This window comes from Mustela nivalis (assembly GCF_964662115.1).
Source record: "Mustela nivalis genome assembly, chromosome: 7".
NCBI classification, from domain to species: Eukaryota; Metazoa; Chordata; class Mammalia; order Carnivora; family Mustelidae; genus Mustela; species Mustela nivalis.
Window position 1 is genome coordinate 107,065,185 of NC_139026.1, and position 13,999 is coordinate 107,079,183.

A 13,999-nucleotide genomic window follows, 5' to 3' on the forward strand; every position below is an offset into this window, starting at 1 on the left:
AGCCACCCAGGCATGGTGGTCACAGCCTTGTCTGGTTGGTGGCACGCTGACCGTTGAGTCAGCTGCCCACATGCTTCAAAAGGATGGATTCTGAGCCCCAGGCTTGGAGAGCCCCAACTTCTCTCTGTCAGAGCAAGAGAGCCTTTCTGGGCCCTGTATGTCTGGTGCAGAGGAGGCTGGGAAATGGGCAAGATGACCCTTGTCAAGACTCCTGAGGAGGAAGTAGGATGCACATTTCCTCAAGAGTCTGCCTTGAAGCAAGAGGGCGGCTCCAGAGACCCATCCATCCAGTCAGCCTGTGCCCCACCTCTCCCAGCAGGGGCCGGCTGGGGTCTTTCTAGAGAGGCTTGTTCCGTGCCGGACAGCCACATAGCTGCCTGATGGAATGTGGCCCCTCTTCCTCTCAAGACCTTGGCAGATCTTTCCCATCACCCTCCTTAATTCGGGGGCTGTGCAGAAGGGACTGCCAGGGTGCGAACTCTCCACCCATCCCCTTAGCCAGAGAGAAAAATAGACTTGCCTAAGGTCACAGAGCCAGGAATTGGCAAAGCCTGGTCAACACCCAAGTCTTGGTCCAGGGCCTTTTCTGCTGCCCCCGGCTGGCTTTGCATGCCCCCCCCACCCCCGCTTTTGGATGCTTCCAGCACAGGGAATGGGCATTCACTTTCCATGGGATTCAGGACCTATGGTTTGCATTCCGGGTGAAAAGCAAAGCCCTTTGAGGACTGGGGGTCAGTTACCCGGCGGCCTGTCACCTGATCTAGTCAAAAGTGAAGGTCAAGCTTCAAGCTGCGGGCAGTGGGACAGGCAGCAGCTCTGTTCGTGTACCAAAGACGACACGTTGACCTAGCTGGAGAAAGCCCAACTTGGCCGTGTGTGGGTTGATGATCACCCTATAGTGGGGGCTCTCTCTGCCCCTCTCCCTCAGAGTAGGGCTGACCGAGGAGACTCAGAAACAGTGTGTGTGTGTGTGTGTGTGTGTGTGTGTGTGTGTGTGTGTGTGTTTGGCAGGAGGGCAGGGGATGGCTGCTAGACATCAGACTTTCGTATCCCAAATCCAAGAGTTTACTTAGCTTGCCATGATGCCCTCTGTCATTTGGTTGCTGCTTCTTTCCTTAGCAGATTCTGAGTTTAGCCACAGGACAGGAAGGAGACATGCTACAGTCCTTCTCCCCTAATGAAGCCCAGTCTGGCCTTGATGACTCGGGGGGGGGGGTAAAGGGGATCTGAACCCCACATAGCCCTTCACAACTTACTGAGAAGCCTGTGGGTCCACACAGGTATTTCGACCTTCCTAGGGACATTTCCTCCCCCCTGGTGTGACAGTGTCTCTCACGGCACGAGCTCACACCCACGAGGATGGCTGGCCGCTGAGGAAAACTGAATCTAGTGGAAACTCTCCTCATCCTGAGGCCCCAGGCACATGGTCAGTGAGGCCGAGGCTGTGGCCACTGTTGGGCTCTGAGAGTTTCCTGCCCTACCAAGGGCCCTGGGTGCAGACAGAGTGCAGGAGCCCCCCCTTCCCATCCAGGAGGTGAGGTTTCTGATCCACACCTCATTCCCGTCACGGATCGATGGTCCGCCCTGTGCCCCTGGGCCTGGGACAGGAGCAGTGACTACACAGGTGTCCAGCTGGGCTCCTTTCTTGCTGGGTCGTGGCGCTGGCTTTGGGAAAGCCGTGCCTCCATATTGGCCTGCAGTGCCCCGCTCCGTCTCCCCGCACATCTCACGGAGGTTTTAGGGGAGTTGACTGTCAGTTGAAAAGGAAGACCCGGGGCGCCTGGGTGGCTCAGTGGATTAAGCCGCTGCCTTCAGCTCAGGTCATGATCTCAGGGTCCTAGGGTCGAGTCCCGCATCGGGCTCTCTGCTCAGCAGGGAGCCTGCTTCCCTCTCTCTTTCTCTGGCTGCCTCTCTGTCTACTTGTGATTTCTCTCTGTCAAATAAATAAATCTTTAAAAAAAAAAAAAAGAAAAGGAAGACCCAGGAGGCAGAGAGATGGCAGCAAAAGGGCTTCGTTCCTGATGAGGCTGATTGGAGTGTGTGGCTTTATAGCTGCGGCCAGAAGCCTTAGCCGCTGGTCGGCTTTGGTTGAGACAGGCCCGCAAGCCTTTCTAAGAACTGCCCCACTAAACTCACGGCATGTTGGAGAGCAGAGAAGCTGGCATCATGAGGACAGGCTGGCCCCGAGATGAAGGAGGAAGGCCCACTCCCCAGACAGATAGGACAAGCAGTGAGTAAGGAGGAGAGAAGCAGGGGTGGTGGGGGTGGAGGGGTGGTGGCAAAGCCCCTACACATCACAGACTGAAGAAGCTGCAGCACAGAGATGTTTCTCCCCATCTAAGCCCCACATTTTATGCGGAAGGCCCAGAGAGGGTGAGTGATTTGCCCAGGGTCACACAGCCTCCTGTCCCAGAGGCAAGCTGGACCCAGACCCCTAGGCCAGGGCACCTTGTGTGGCATCACTCTTCTCTGACTGGCACTTTCCTGGGTTCCAGATCCCCCTCTCTTAGGCTGCAGCAGGTAGAAACGGTCACCACCTGCCTGTTTCAGCCATTTTTCCTTGTGGGAAAACCCATTCTCAGAATTTCCTGCTCTACAGGGCACAAGGCAGGAGAAGCAGGGAAGAGTCTAGTGAGGAAAAAGAGACACCTGTATCAAAAAGCAAAGAACCTTCTGGGGGATTTAAATTCCTGTTTCCATCTGGTCAGAACCTCTGACCTCTCTGAGCCTCAGAACTTCTCCTAACCTCCAGACTTGGTAGGAATTTCTCCTGCTCAGCCTTCCCTCTCCCCTGTAGCCAACCTTGCCCTAGAATTACCGTCACCGGGGACCTGTCACAGGCCCCATCTGTGGTTTTGCCCTGGCCCTGTATGCAATCTCATTTGTTCTCATTTGCCCCAGAACCTGCACAGGGTCCTACGGGCTACACCCCATCTCTCCTGCAGCCTGGGAGAAGATACCAACAGGAAACGTCTAGGTCCTTCTGGGGGGACAACAGGGAGCAACAGTTAGCCATTTCCCCTGTGCCCAATCCATCAGGCAGAAGCATGCCTCTGAGTTCTCTGGGCCATGTCTCCCCTGACCAGGAGCCTGGCCTCATCCTGCTTGTCAGGGTGGAGGGGCTAGATGGTGGGGGCGGTGAGCACTGGGCTGGGGCCCACAGGGCTAGAGGTCACCTTCATCCTCCAAACAGTGACATCTCCTTACAGGAATGGCTTGAGGCTCTCAAGCCCACATCCTCTCTCTCCTGCACGAACAGTCCGGCAGCAGCACCTCTGAGTCCTGACTGCCTCCGGCCGGTGGTTAATAGCCAGAAAATGATGTGCCCTGCGGTCATCGCCGCTGAAACAGCTGACTCCGTCGTTTCCAGCTGGGCCTTGGCTGTTTGCAGCTCCCTGACCTTAGCCTGCCGCTAGCACCCTCTCTCTCACACACACAGTCACGCAGGGAGCCTCTGGCTCTGCTCTTCTCCCTGCAATTTAACCTCAGCAGCAGCTTGTGTCTCCTCTCCTCTTCCGCTGCTGCTGCTGCTGCTGCTGCCCTGCTCTGAGAATGGGCTCTACCCCCACCCCCACCTGTGGGCCACCACGCCTCCTCAGTTTTCCAGCTGTGGCTCCGTTTCTGGGTTTCTGTCTCTGATAGTGCAGAATAGCGGAGGAGGCAGGGGACGGAAAGCTTGGGCGAAGTTCCCTTCTTTGCGGCAGAATCAACCCAAAGAGGAGTTCCAAAAGCCCAACTGTATAAAGTTCTTAAAACTAACTGCAGAGAGGGCCCCAGCTGGTGCCAAGCTGCCTGGACTCGTGCCCCACTCCCCCCCACAAGTGTGACAATGCCCCAGAAATGGCGTCTGGGGCCCAGCTTGCCCCAATGCGGTATTAGTCCATCCGAAGAGTCAATCCCTAATTAATCACCGGAGTGTCACCATGAGAAATGTTTCCATTTCTAAAGCTCCCGCCGAGCTTCTCATTAAAGAAAATGTTGGTTTGGTTTAGACAGTGCTGTGCTGTTCCAGCTTCGTTTTGGATCTATAGCTTTAGAAAACATCCAACTTCGCTTCTAGTCCAAACGGTGCCATTAAAAAATTAAAGAGAACAAAAACGTGGAGGGTACCGAGGGAGGATGAATGTCCGCGTCGCCTTCTGTGCTTAGCAGCCTGGTTCCTTCCATGCTCGGGGTCCACTGTGCTAGAGTTTGAAGTGGCCTCGTTCCTACAGGGCACTGGGCACAGGGGCTGCAAGAACTTCCTGTAGAAGTCTCACTCCTGATTTGTCTCAGAGCAAGCCTCAGTGGTTGCCTCTGGAAGGACTGGGGGCAGGCCTGAGTGCAGGGACCAGCCAGTCACAAAAATCCTAGGGTGGCTGGAGGTCAGGGAGGAGTTGGGGCGGGGTGGGTCCAGTTCACCCCAAGTTTCCCCAGGGACTGTGAGGACCAAACAAGATACAGGTTAGAGCAGGGGGGTGAAGGAGGACCAAAGTCGCCGTAGTGCTGGGAAACAAGACACGTGTGAGACCCAGGAGTCTGACGGAGGCTCAGAAACAAGGATGTCCACAGTGAGGTCATGGTCAGGAACTTCTGGCATGGGGGTGGGGGTGTTGGGAAGGCCTCGCCTAAGCTGAGACTCAATGGCCAACGACGTGTGACACAGACGCGGTCGGGACAGTGAGTCCCAGGCTGGGGCATGGAGAGCAGCCCAAAGGCCTGCGGCCTCTGGTGTGCAGGGCGCTGTACACACACACACACACACCACCCCACCCCACCCCACCCCCAGGGAGTGCCGCACAGCCTGGGAGGCCGCTGGGCTTTGAGATGAGAGCCATGGCCATGATCCTGGCCCAGGCAGGAAGATAGGGCGCCAAGCAGGGGAAGCCACTGCTGAGGAAGGAGCCTGCCTAGGAGAGGCCCCCTGGAGCACACCTGGCCGGCCCTGCTGGCACTGGGGGCTACAGCTGAGGATCTCACTGTATCCACCCCAGGGGTTTTGCAGTGAGCCCATCCAACCCCCCATCCCTGGGCAGTGGGGACAATACAGTGAGTCAGCATGCCATCTCCAGGTCTGGCTTCTGGGCTCAGCCATGTTCTTGCCATGTGACCTCAGACCAGCAGCTCTGCCTCCCAGTGCACGGGTCTCGGGATTCCCGGGAGGCTGACGTTGTCGGTGCTCGCCTGGCCACATAATGAGTGCGGCTGTGCTCATCTCTGGCAGGAAGAGTACTCATAAGCAGGCCGGGTCCTCACTGCCCCAAGGGCCCCCACTCTGTGCACTTGGGGCCACTGTGGTGAGGGGGGCACTGACCCTGCCAAGGAACGGTTCCTGGCTCTCCCTCGCACCCTGGTGGGAGGGTGCCTTTCTGTGGCACCGCCGTAGAGGACGATGTCTCCTCTGCTTTTTTTTTTTCATACTTTTTTTTTTTTTTTATAAAATATAATGTATTATTAGCCCCAGGGGTACAAGTCTGTGAATCGTCAGGTTTTCACACTTCACAGCACTCACCATAGCACATACCCTCCCCAATGTACAAAACCCCACTACCCTCTTTCTACCCTTCTCCAGCCCCGCTCAGTTTGTTTTGTGACATTAAGAATCTCTTATGGTTTGTCTCCCTCCCGAGCCCATCTTGTTTCATTTATTCTTTTCCTACCCACCAAACCCCCCACGTTGCATCACCACTTCCTCATATCAGGGAGATCATATGATAGTTGTCTTTCTCCCATTGACTTATTTCGCTAAGCATGATACCCTCTAATTCCATCTAAGTCGTCGCAAATGGCAAGATTTCATTTCTTTTGATGGCTGCATAGTATTCCATAGTGTATATATACCACATCTTCTTGATCCATTCATCTGTTGCTGGACATCTAGGTTCTTTCCATAGTTTGGCTATTGTGGACATTGCTGCTATAAACATTCGGGTGCACGTGCCCCTTCGGATCACTACATTTGTATCTTTAGGGTAGATCCCCAGTAGTGCAATTGCTGGGCATGATGGCGCACCCTTAGCTGGGTTATTGCCTCCTGTAACTTAGGCCCATGGGCCCTGGCCTGGCTTGGTTCGCTTGGGGCAGCCGGACAGCCCGGGGCCCGGTAAGTCCTGACTTACACTGAAGTGGGACACCTCTGAGTTACAAACAGGGTGTCTGAGGTCTGTCACCCCCGGGCTGTCTTCATGCTTCCTGGAGCCAGCAGCGGCCCAGCCCTCCTGACTCCCATGGGGGAAGCCAGGGGACAGCCAGCTGTGACATTTCAGGAGGCACCTGGGCTAATAGCATCCCCATGACAGCCCCCAGTGCCCCAGGGCCTGGGAACCAAAGCCCTGGAGGCTTCCCTGGCCCTTCCTAGAGTCAGAGAAAGCCATTTCCTGCTAGAGTCCCCTCTGAGGCAGGCACAGAGGGAGCCCCTCGCGTGCTTTCTGTCTGTTCAGTCCCAGGCCTCCTGGGAATTAGACAGCCTGCCTCAGACCTTCCTTTTCATGTCTCCCAGAGGGCAGAGGGGCACATATGCAAATCAGAAGCCTTCGGATATGAAGTTGAATGTGTAAATCAGTTTCTCAGTCTTGGCCCCCGTGACACTAGTCCAGATCGTTCTTTGCCACGGGGCCTGTCCTGTGTGCTGGGGAATGTTCGCCAGCATCCTTGGCCTCTCCCCGCAAGATGCCTGGCGGCCTCCTTTCCCCAGGTGTGATAATAAAAATGTCTGCAGACATTGCCACATTGTCCCCTGGGGGCAAAATCGTGCCCACTTGAGAACCACCGGTATCAATTAAACTACAGTAACAATCCCGTGTCCCCCACAGATCAGAAGATGGCCAAGCTCCTGCCCCCCAGCATGGGGCCGGCATATGCTGGCCTGTGCCCTTGGCCCCACACCATGCTTGGTAAGAAGGGCACCCACAGGTCTTGATCCGGTGACGTTTACCGAGCGTGCGTCTAGACCCAACCCCGTTCCGGGCACTGAGAAAGACTCCAAAGCACCAGAAGCCCACAGGCCTTCTGGGGAGGTGGGGCCATAACACCCGAAGCAAGGGAAACCATAAAGCGGTGGGCAAGGTCGCATCGCCCACCCAGCCCGTGAGGAACAGGATGGCAGGCCGAGGGCTGATGCAGGGACAGGCCAAAGTCTAGCTGGGGAGAAGGAACCACGCAGAATGTTGTGTCGAAGGGGGAGTAGATGAAGCACCCTGTGGGCTGGAGGCCAACACCCACTGTGGACCCAGGGAGGGCTCAGAGGAGGCCACGGCCAAGCTGGGTGATGAAGGACAGGCAGGCGCTGGAATTCCAGGCAGGGGGGCACTGCGGGCAAACACCGGAGGCCGGGCAGCTGGGCCTGTGTTTCGGGAACCGTGTACAGGAACAGCACTGCTTTGCAGATTTGCGGCCTCTGTACCGGAGACGTGCTGGGGTGATGCAGCACACTGAGGGAGTCAGGGAGGCTTGGTAACAGTGGAAGGGGAAGTGGCAAAGGCAAGGCATTTGTCACAGCTCATGGCCTTGCGTGGCAAACCCCCACTGGCCTGGCCCCACTCCCCAGGGCTCCAGCCCACCAACTCCAGAGGCAGAGCCGCCAGGACCCTCCATGCAGGAGGATCCCAGCGAGCATGAACCTTTGCCTGCTTCCTGGGAGCTGTGATTCATGGCTCCCCTCAGCCTCCCCCGCGTAGGTGAGTCACGCACCTGCAGCTCTCCTGCCACCAAAGCCACTGCCTGGGGCCCGTGCCCATGCCGGCCAGCCACCCAGCCTGTCTGTCCTCTCCCTGGCAGCCCACTGTCGGCCCCCCAAAACCCCAAGGACCTCTGAGCAGCCGGGGCTCCTGGGCCGGAGGGAGCCCTGTCCCCACTCCTGACAGCTCCGTCCGGTGGAGTAGCCCGTGTGATGCCTCCCAAGAGGTTTGAGGGGCTGGCGTGTACTAGTGTGGGCTGCCATGACGTCAGGGCTGTGGTTCAGGTCTCTCTCTTCCCGTCACCCCCTTCCCAGCGCAGCATCAGCACTAGCGGTGGTAGTGACTTCCCTGGGGAGTAGCAGGCCACTGCCGAGTCTTCATGACATCGTCCAGCGCGACTCTCGGCTGACAGTTCCCCGTGATCCGGGATCGTGAGCAGTGAGGGGGAGAGGAACCTCTCCCACCCCTACAGAGGGAAGGCAGCCAGACGCCAAGATGCTGTCCTCCTTGCTGCCAGCGGCCAGCATGGTCCCGTTCAGTTACGGGCTCCCTCGGCTCTGCCTCCCATGCCCCAGAGGGCAGCTGAGGGTGCAGCAGGGAGCCTGGGAGGCGCCGGCTGGCCGTCCCTGCACACAGGGTCCTGTGTGGTAGGAGGGGGGTAGCCTCCAAGCGCTGGGCGCAGGGGGTTGTGGGGGGCAGTTTGGAGTGAGCAGGAAGGGTAGCTGAGTCCAAGAGGAGCTGCCGGATGTCAGTGCCGCTCTGGGCTGTCTCAGGACGGGAACAGCCTGGCCCAGGCCACTGGGCCTGCCACTGGCTGACGAGTCTGGCTCCCCTCGGGCTCTCTGTCACCCACAAGCTCTGGGAGTGAGAAGCAGGTCAGTCCACCGTGAAGCTTAATTTCCTCCCTCTGGGTCCTTCCAGCTGCTCGGGGTAGACAGGACATCGAGGGGGCCGTTCTCCCCATCCACAGGCTCGGTCCCACAGGTACGGCCACCGCGTGTGGCTCTGGATGCTGCACCGTGTGCAGGACTTGAGGAGGCCAAAACCCAGCTCGCCCGACTCTCAGAGCCACGTGTTCTCTTTGGGACGCCGGACCCGTGTCTCTCAGAGCCTGCAGGTGGCAGAGCCCGAGGCCCGCCAGAGCTCACTGACGTTCCACCACCGTTCTTCAGGTTTCCAGACCTCCTTAGGCAGAGAGGGCCCATCCACAGGCCTCTCGTCAGCCCCTGCCTGCAGGCCTGCACAGCACCCCACACGTTCCCTTGCCCCAGACACACAGGGCCTTCCTTCAGCAGACCTCTCCCGGGGTTTGAGAAACCCCCGAGCCCCAGGAAATATGCCCTCATGGGCCTGCAGCTTCCTCCTCCATTTCTAGACCTCACCCCAGGTGCCCTGGAGATTATAGACAGCCTGAGCCTCCATCCAGAGGCGGCACAGGGCTGACAAGGCTGCTGTGTCCCCCACTTCACCCCACCAGCCTTCTCCACAGCCTCACCTAGGGGTGGCCGGGGGTTGCCCGATCCTGGTGGGAGATGGACCAAGCTCGGACATGCAAACCAGAGGCCTTTTCTGGGGCGGCACGGAGCCTGGGGCATGTAGGGGAGGAGGTACCAGGGACCTCCTTTTGGACTCTTGCCATCATTCAGAGCTTCCCTCACCCCGGGGGGTGGGCAGTTGTGAGCCTGAGAGACCGTGGGCTCAGTAAAATGGCTGTGGGTGAGGCGCGCAGTTGACTTAACTTGACTTAACTTGCCCATGGATGGAACGTTCTTCGTGAAAAGAAATACCCTCTCCCCCCTCTGTGTTTAAGTCCTGCCCATGCCTGGCTCCATGCTGGGCTCTGGGAGATAGTCAGGCAAGGTCTCTGGGCCCGTGGACTCACATCACCCCCCCAACTGGCCTGACAGCCCCTGCCCTGCCAGCTGTCTTCTCATCACGTCCCCTCCTGCCGGCATTCCTTCCCCTACTTGGAGGAGTCCTGGCGTTTCAGGGCTCCTTCAGAGGCTGAGTGTCTTCTGCAATCCAGGGATCCCAGTGACCATGGCCAGGCTGACGGGTGGTGCCTGGGGGAGAAGGAGGTGTCACCAACTGTTGTGCATGGGGCATGCGTCGCTGCTGGGCTGCCACAGAGGGCTCCCGTTTCAGGCACCAGTGCTCCTTTGCTCCTCCTCCTCTCTCCCTCCCTTTGTGCCCTCTCCCCTGCCTGGAGCCCCTCCCCGTCCCGTCCTAGCCAGATGGGCCTAACACACATGTCTGACCTGTTGGCCTCTGCAAGAACACCCCAGGATGGAACAGTGTCCCAGAGCCTCCTGCCTCGCAGATACAGGAAAGGTCACAGCCGAAAGCAGAGCCAGGAAACCAGCCCACAGGCCAGGAAGCGTGCAGAGCAGCCCCGAGCCTGGACAAGGCCAAGCAGTGGTGGCAACCGGAATTTAGAATGCACTGCAGGGCCATGAAGGGCCCAATACCTTTCCCCGGGCAGGTGCCTTTTGCAATTTCCTGAGCCTTGGCGGCTGCCCAGCCTCTTCTGCTCCCTCCACTTCCCTCTGCACTCTCCAGGCTTTGCACATGCTCTCCCCTCTGCCTGGCACATGCTTCCTGCCTTCTTCACCTGGAAGCTCCTCCTTAGAGATGCCATTCAGGTGTCACCTCCTCTAGGAAGCCTTCTTTGACTGCCTTCCTCCACCTAGGACCGCCCATCTTTTCTGGGACTTGCCCCTTTGTAACATTTGTAACACAGCATTATAATCACTTACTTATCTGTGCCCTCCCCCCTGCCGACCCATAGCTTTGAGGGCTATGACTGTCTTACTTAGGATATCCAGCACGTAGTGGGTGTTTAATGAGCACTGGTTGGGTGGGTGGGCTAAGGAACTGAAAGTAGACCAGTGGGTGAAGGGGTGAGTGGGGAACTCCATGCCAGCAGGTGGGAAAGGCAAGTCTATCCAGAGCTGTTGGGAAGAGGGGGAAGATGGTATGAGTGATGGGGTCCCTGGCGGGTCACCCCACCCCCCCTCACTGCTTGGGGGAGACATTTGTCATAGGGAGAACCATCTGCCTACTGGGGCCTGATCCTTGTGGTGACCACCTTCACTCCTTTCTCCTAGTATTTCTGCCTGTTGCTGGTGATCTTCCTGGTTGAGCTGGTGGCAGGGGTCCTGGCCCACCTGTACTACCAGAGGGTGAGTGCAAGTGTCCTACTATGTTCCCCATCAGCACCCCCCCACCCCGGAGGCGACAGCATGGGGCAGGGTGAACAGGAATGGGGGAGCTAGGGCAGTGACACCCCAGGGGGATCTTGACTCCCAGGCCCCATCAGTCCTCGGCACATCAGGTCCTCCTTCTTGTCCCACTTCCGGCAATTCTCTGCCCCATCTGGGGATCTGATGTGTTGAGCGTGGGAATCAGAGAGTGGGGACACCCCACGGGAGGTGGGGTGGCCCGTCTCCCCTCCAAAGCAGAGATAGAGGACGAAACCAGCTGTCAGGCATCCAAGGACCAAGGCTGGGGCCAGGGCTGCCTGCCGGACTATGAAGACCACCCCAGGCCTCGCCTACCTGCGTCGGTCAAGGACAAATTGGCCAGTCAGGTGCCTTCCCACCGGGTGCTGTGAGTCAGGGGTTCAAGATCATGACCGGGATGAGACAGATGACCGCACCGGTTCTTTTAAGCCAGTACCCGTACAACCGATGGCTTCCCACAGGGTAACTGTAAATATTTTGAGTATCACCTCATGATCAAATGAAAAAAAGATTTTAAACTTCCCCCTCCCTGGGGCCCAGGATCATTGCCCTCCCACTGGCTTTGAGCCGGCCCCTCCCCAGCCCAGCTCTGCCCATCTCCTCTCTGGAGATAGAGGATGCGTATGCGTCCTCTCTCCAGGAACCCCGTGTCCTGTGCCGTCTCCTATGGACGCTCCCGTTACACTGGGACCCCTCTGCCCTCACACCGCTCAGCATGCCCGGTGCTTGGGAATGAGCTGGCCTGGCTCGGGGTGGGCCTTGGGGGGCAAGACGGGCCTGAGCGATTCTGCTGATGGCGCCTTCCCTCTCCGCTCTCCAGCTCAGTGACGAACTAAAGCAGCACCTGGCCCGGACTCTGGCCGAGAACTACAGGCAGCCCGGAGCCGCGGACATCACAACGTCCGTAGACCGTCTCCAGCAGGACGTAAGCACTCGCCCGGCCAGCTTGAAGGCCGTGCGCACGTGGGCCCAGATCCCCACTCTGTCTCTTCCTGTCTGTGACCCCGTGCCGGTTACTTACCTTCTCTGAGCTTTACTTGCCTCTAAGGTGCGGCCTCATAGGGCATGTTGGGCGTTCAGTACAATCACATCTGCAGAAGTCTGTACCACCATGAAAAGCATGTACTGAGCCCACACTCTGTCCTGATCCCTCCTGTGCCTGGCCCCTCACCGTAGCCCCCCCCCCGCCCCACCGCCCCCTTCACTGCTTCCTCCAAGTCCCACCCCTGCTGCCTTTCCCTGCTGGGCCCCTGTGGGCAGCCAGCTAGCTGTGCAAGGGGAAGGACCCTTCTTCTGCCCAGGGATCTGGGCTCCTTCCACTGCAATGCTGCCTGCTTCCTCCCCTGGGAGCAGAGCCGAGGTCCCTCAGGTGGGATCTGTAACAGGCAGTCCGGCCACTGTAAGCTTCCTAGTGGTGAGCTGCAGGGCAGAAAGGGGGTCTTTCCAAGAAGAGGCTCAGCAAAACCCTCCAGTGAGGCCTGGGGTCCTGCCAGGGATAGAGCAGGGGCAGATGGAGCTCAGACCTTCTCTGGGCTATAGGATGGCCGCTAGCCATGTGTGGCCATGCACATTTAAATTTAATATAAACATCACCTCCTCAGTCACTAGCCACACTCCCGTGCCCAATAACCTTTATACATGGTTAGTGGCACCAAATTGGACAGCACAGTAAAAGTAAAAGTAAAAGGCATTTCCATCATTGTAGAAAGTTCTTTGGGACAGTGTGGCTCCAGGATCCCGATGGTTTGGGGTCTGCGAATTTGAGGAAGCTCTACCTGCCCGCTCTGGTCCCCCGTCTTCCTGCCAACCCACCCCAAGCCTTAGCCTGCCACCTCTGTCACTACAGACCCCTCCCTGGGCCTGAGGCCTAGGTCTTTTTGCCAGGAATACCGGGGAAGTTGGCAGAGCAGAAGTTAGTGGGGCTCGGAGCGCTAGGGAAGTTTAGTTCAGTGGGGGAGGCACCTGCCTCATCTCCCCAAGACTGGCTTAGCTCCCAGTAGGCTCTGCACAGAGGCGTCTCTTGGGCTCTGCTCTAGTGGCTAGGGGCCCCCGTGTACACACAGGTACACCCACACCCACATGCTCAGCCCATGCACACCCTGCTGGTCAGTCCTGTCCAAAGCTCAGTCTGCACTTGTGGGGGCTCCCTCATGAGAAACTGAGCCTGAATCTGCCCTCGAGGCCTTCTGCCCGGAGCCCCACACACATCAGGCACGGGCAGCCAGCACTAGTCTGGGAGGCCCCTCAGAGTGGAGGAAAGAGCTGGGGAGGCCAACTGGGGGGACCAGAAAGGAGTGCCTGGGTTTGCCTCTGTGGGGAGGACAGGAGGGGCAGTCAGAGAGTGGAGAACAGCATGAGGAAGGGCACCGCTGGGGGCCAGCGTCTGCCAATGCCCAGGGCCTCCATGGGCACCGGAACGTATGGCCCTCAACCCACATGTGCCAGCCACAGCCAGAACCAGGGGGCATGAGGGAACTTGGGCCCCAGCCTGCAGCCTAGGCCCCAAGGAGACAGCCCCGAGAAGGCGGTGGCCTGAGGCCAGGGCCAGCATCTGGGCTGTGGGCTGCGCCCCGTTATGTCCCATGGCGCCCACACACCTGTATTCAGGAAAGGAGCATCACGAGAGGGAGTCTCTTCCTGACGGCTCAGCCCTGCAGGGCTCTCTTCTCCGGGCTTCCCAGAACCACCTCTCCTGGCCCTCACGCAACTCGGCGTGGGGGTACATCGTTAGCCCCGTTGACCGGTGACAAAAAGGAAGCCCAGAGAGGCTGAGTCACCTGTGCAGGGGACACACGGAAGTATAATCCCACATGACTTCCGGCACCCCCCGCCTTTCCTGGCTCTGTGAGCCCTTCCGTCCTGCCTGATTCCTCGGGGCTCCTCCTCTTCCTTGTGCCCTTCCAGGCCCATGCGCAGAGCCACTCACCCCTCCTCCTTGGATCTACTCAGCCCCCGTCTCCCCGGGTCTCTCCTAGTAAGCCACCAAGATGGGTCAGAAAGCCGGGAACCACATGGTTCACGTGAGCCCCAGCTAGCCTCACTCCTGGCACACAGTAGCTGCCTAGCACATGCTTGGTAACGAAGGGTACCTCTCACCCTGCC

At 58.4% G+C, this 13,999-nt stretch overlaps 1 protein-coding gene across 2 annotated transcripts in view; it reads left to right on the forward strand.

Moving 5' to 3' along the window:
* TSPAN11 (tetraspanin 11) overlaps window positions 1–13,999 on the forward strand; it is a 66,938-nt gene that overhangs the window by 40,648 nt on the left and 12,291 nt on the right. For both annotated transcript variants that reach the window (XM_082738133.1, XM_082738132.1), the window contains exons 4-5: window positions 10,763–10,837; window positions 11,718–11,822. In XM_082738133.1, coding sequence (XP_082594259.1) covers window positions 10,763–10,837; window positions 11,718–11,822 — 180 coding nt within the window. The remainder of the gene's footprint in view (window positions 1–10,762; window positions 10,838–11,717; window positions 11,823–13,999) is intronic.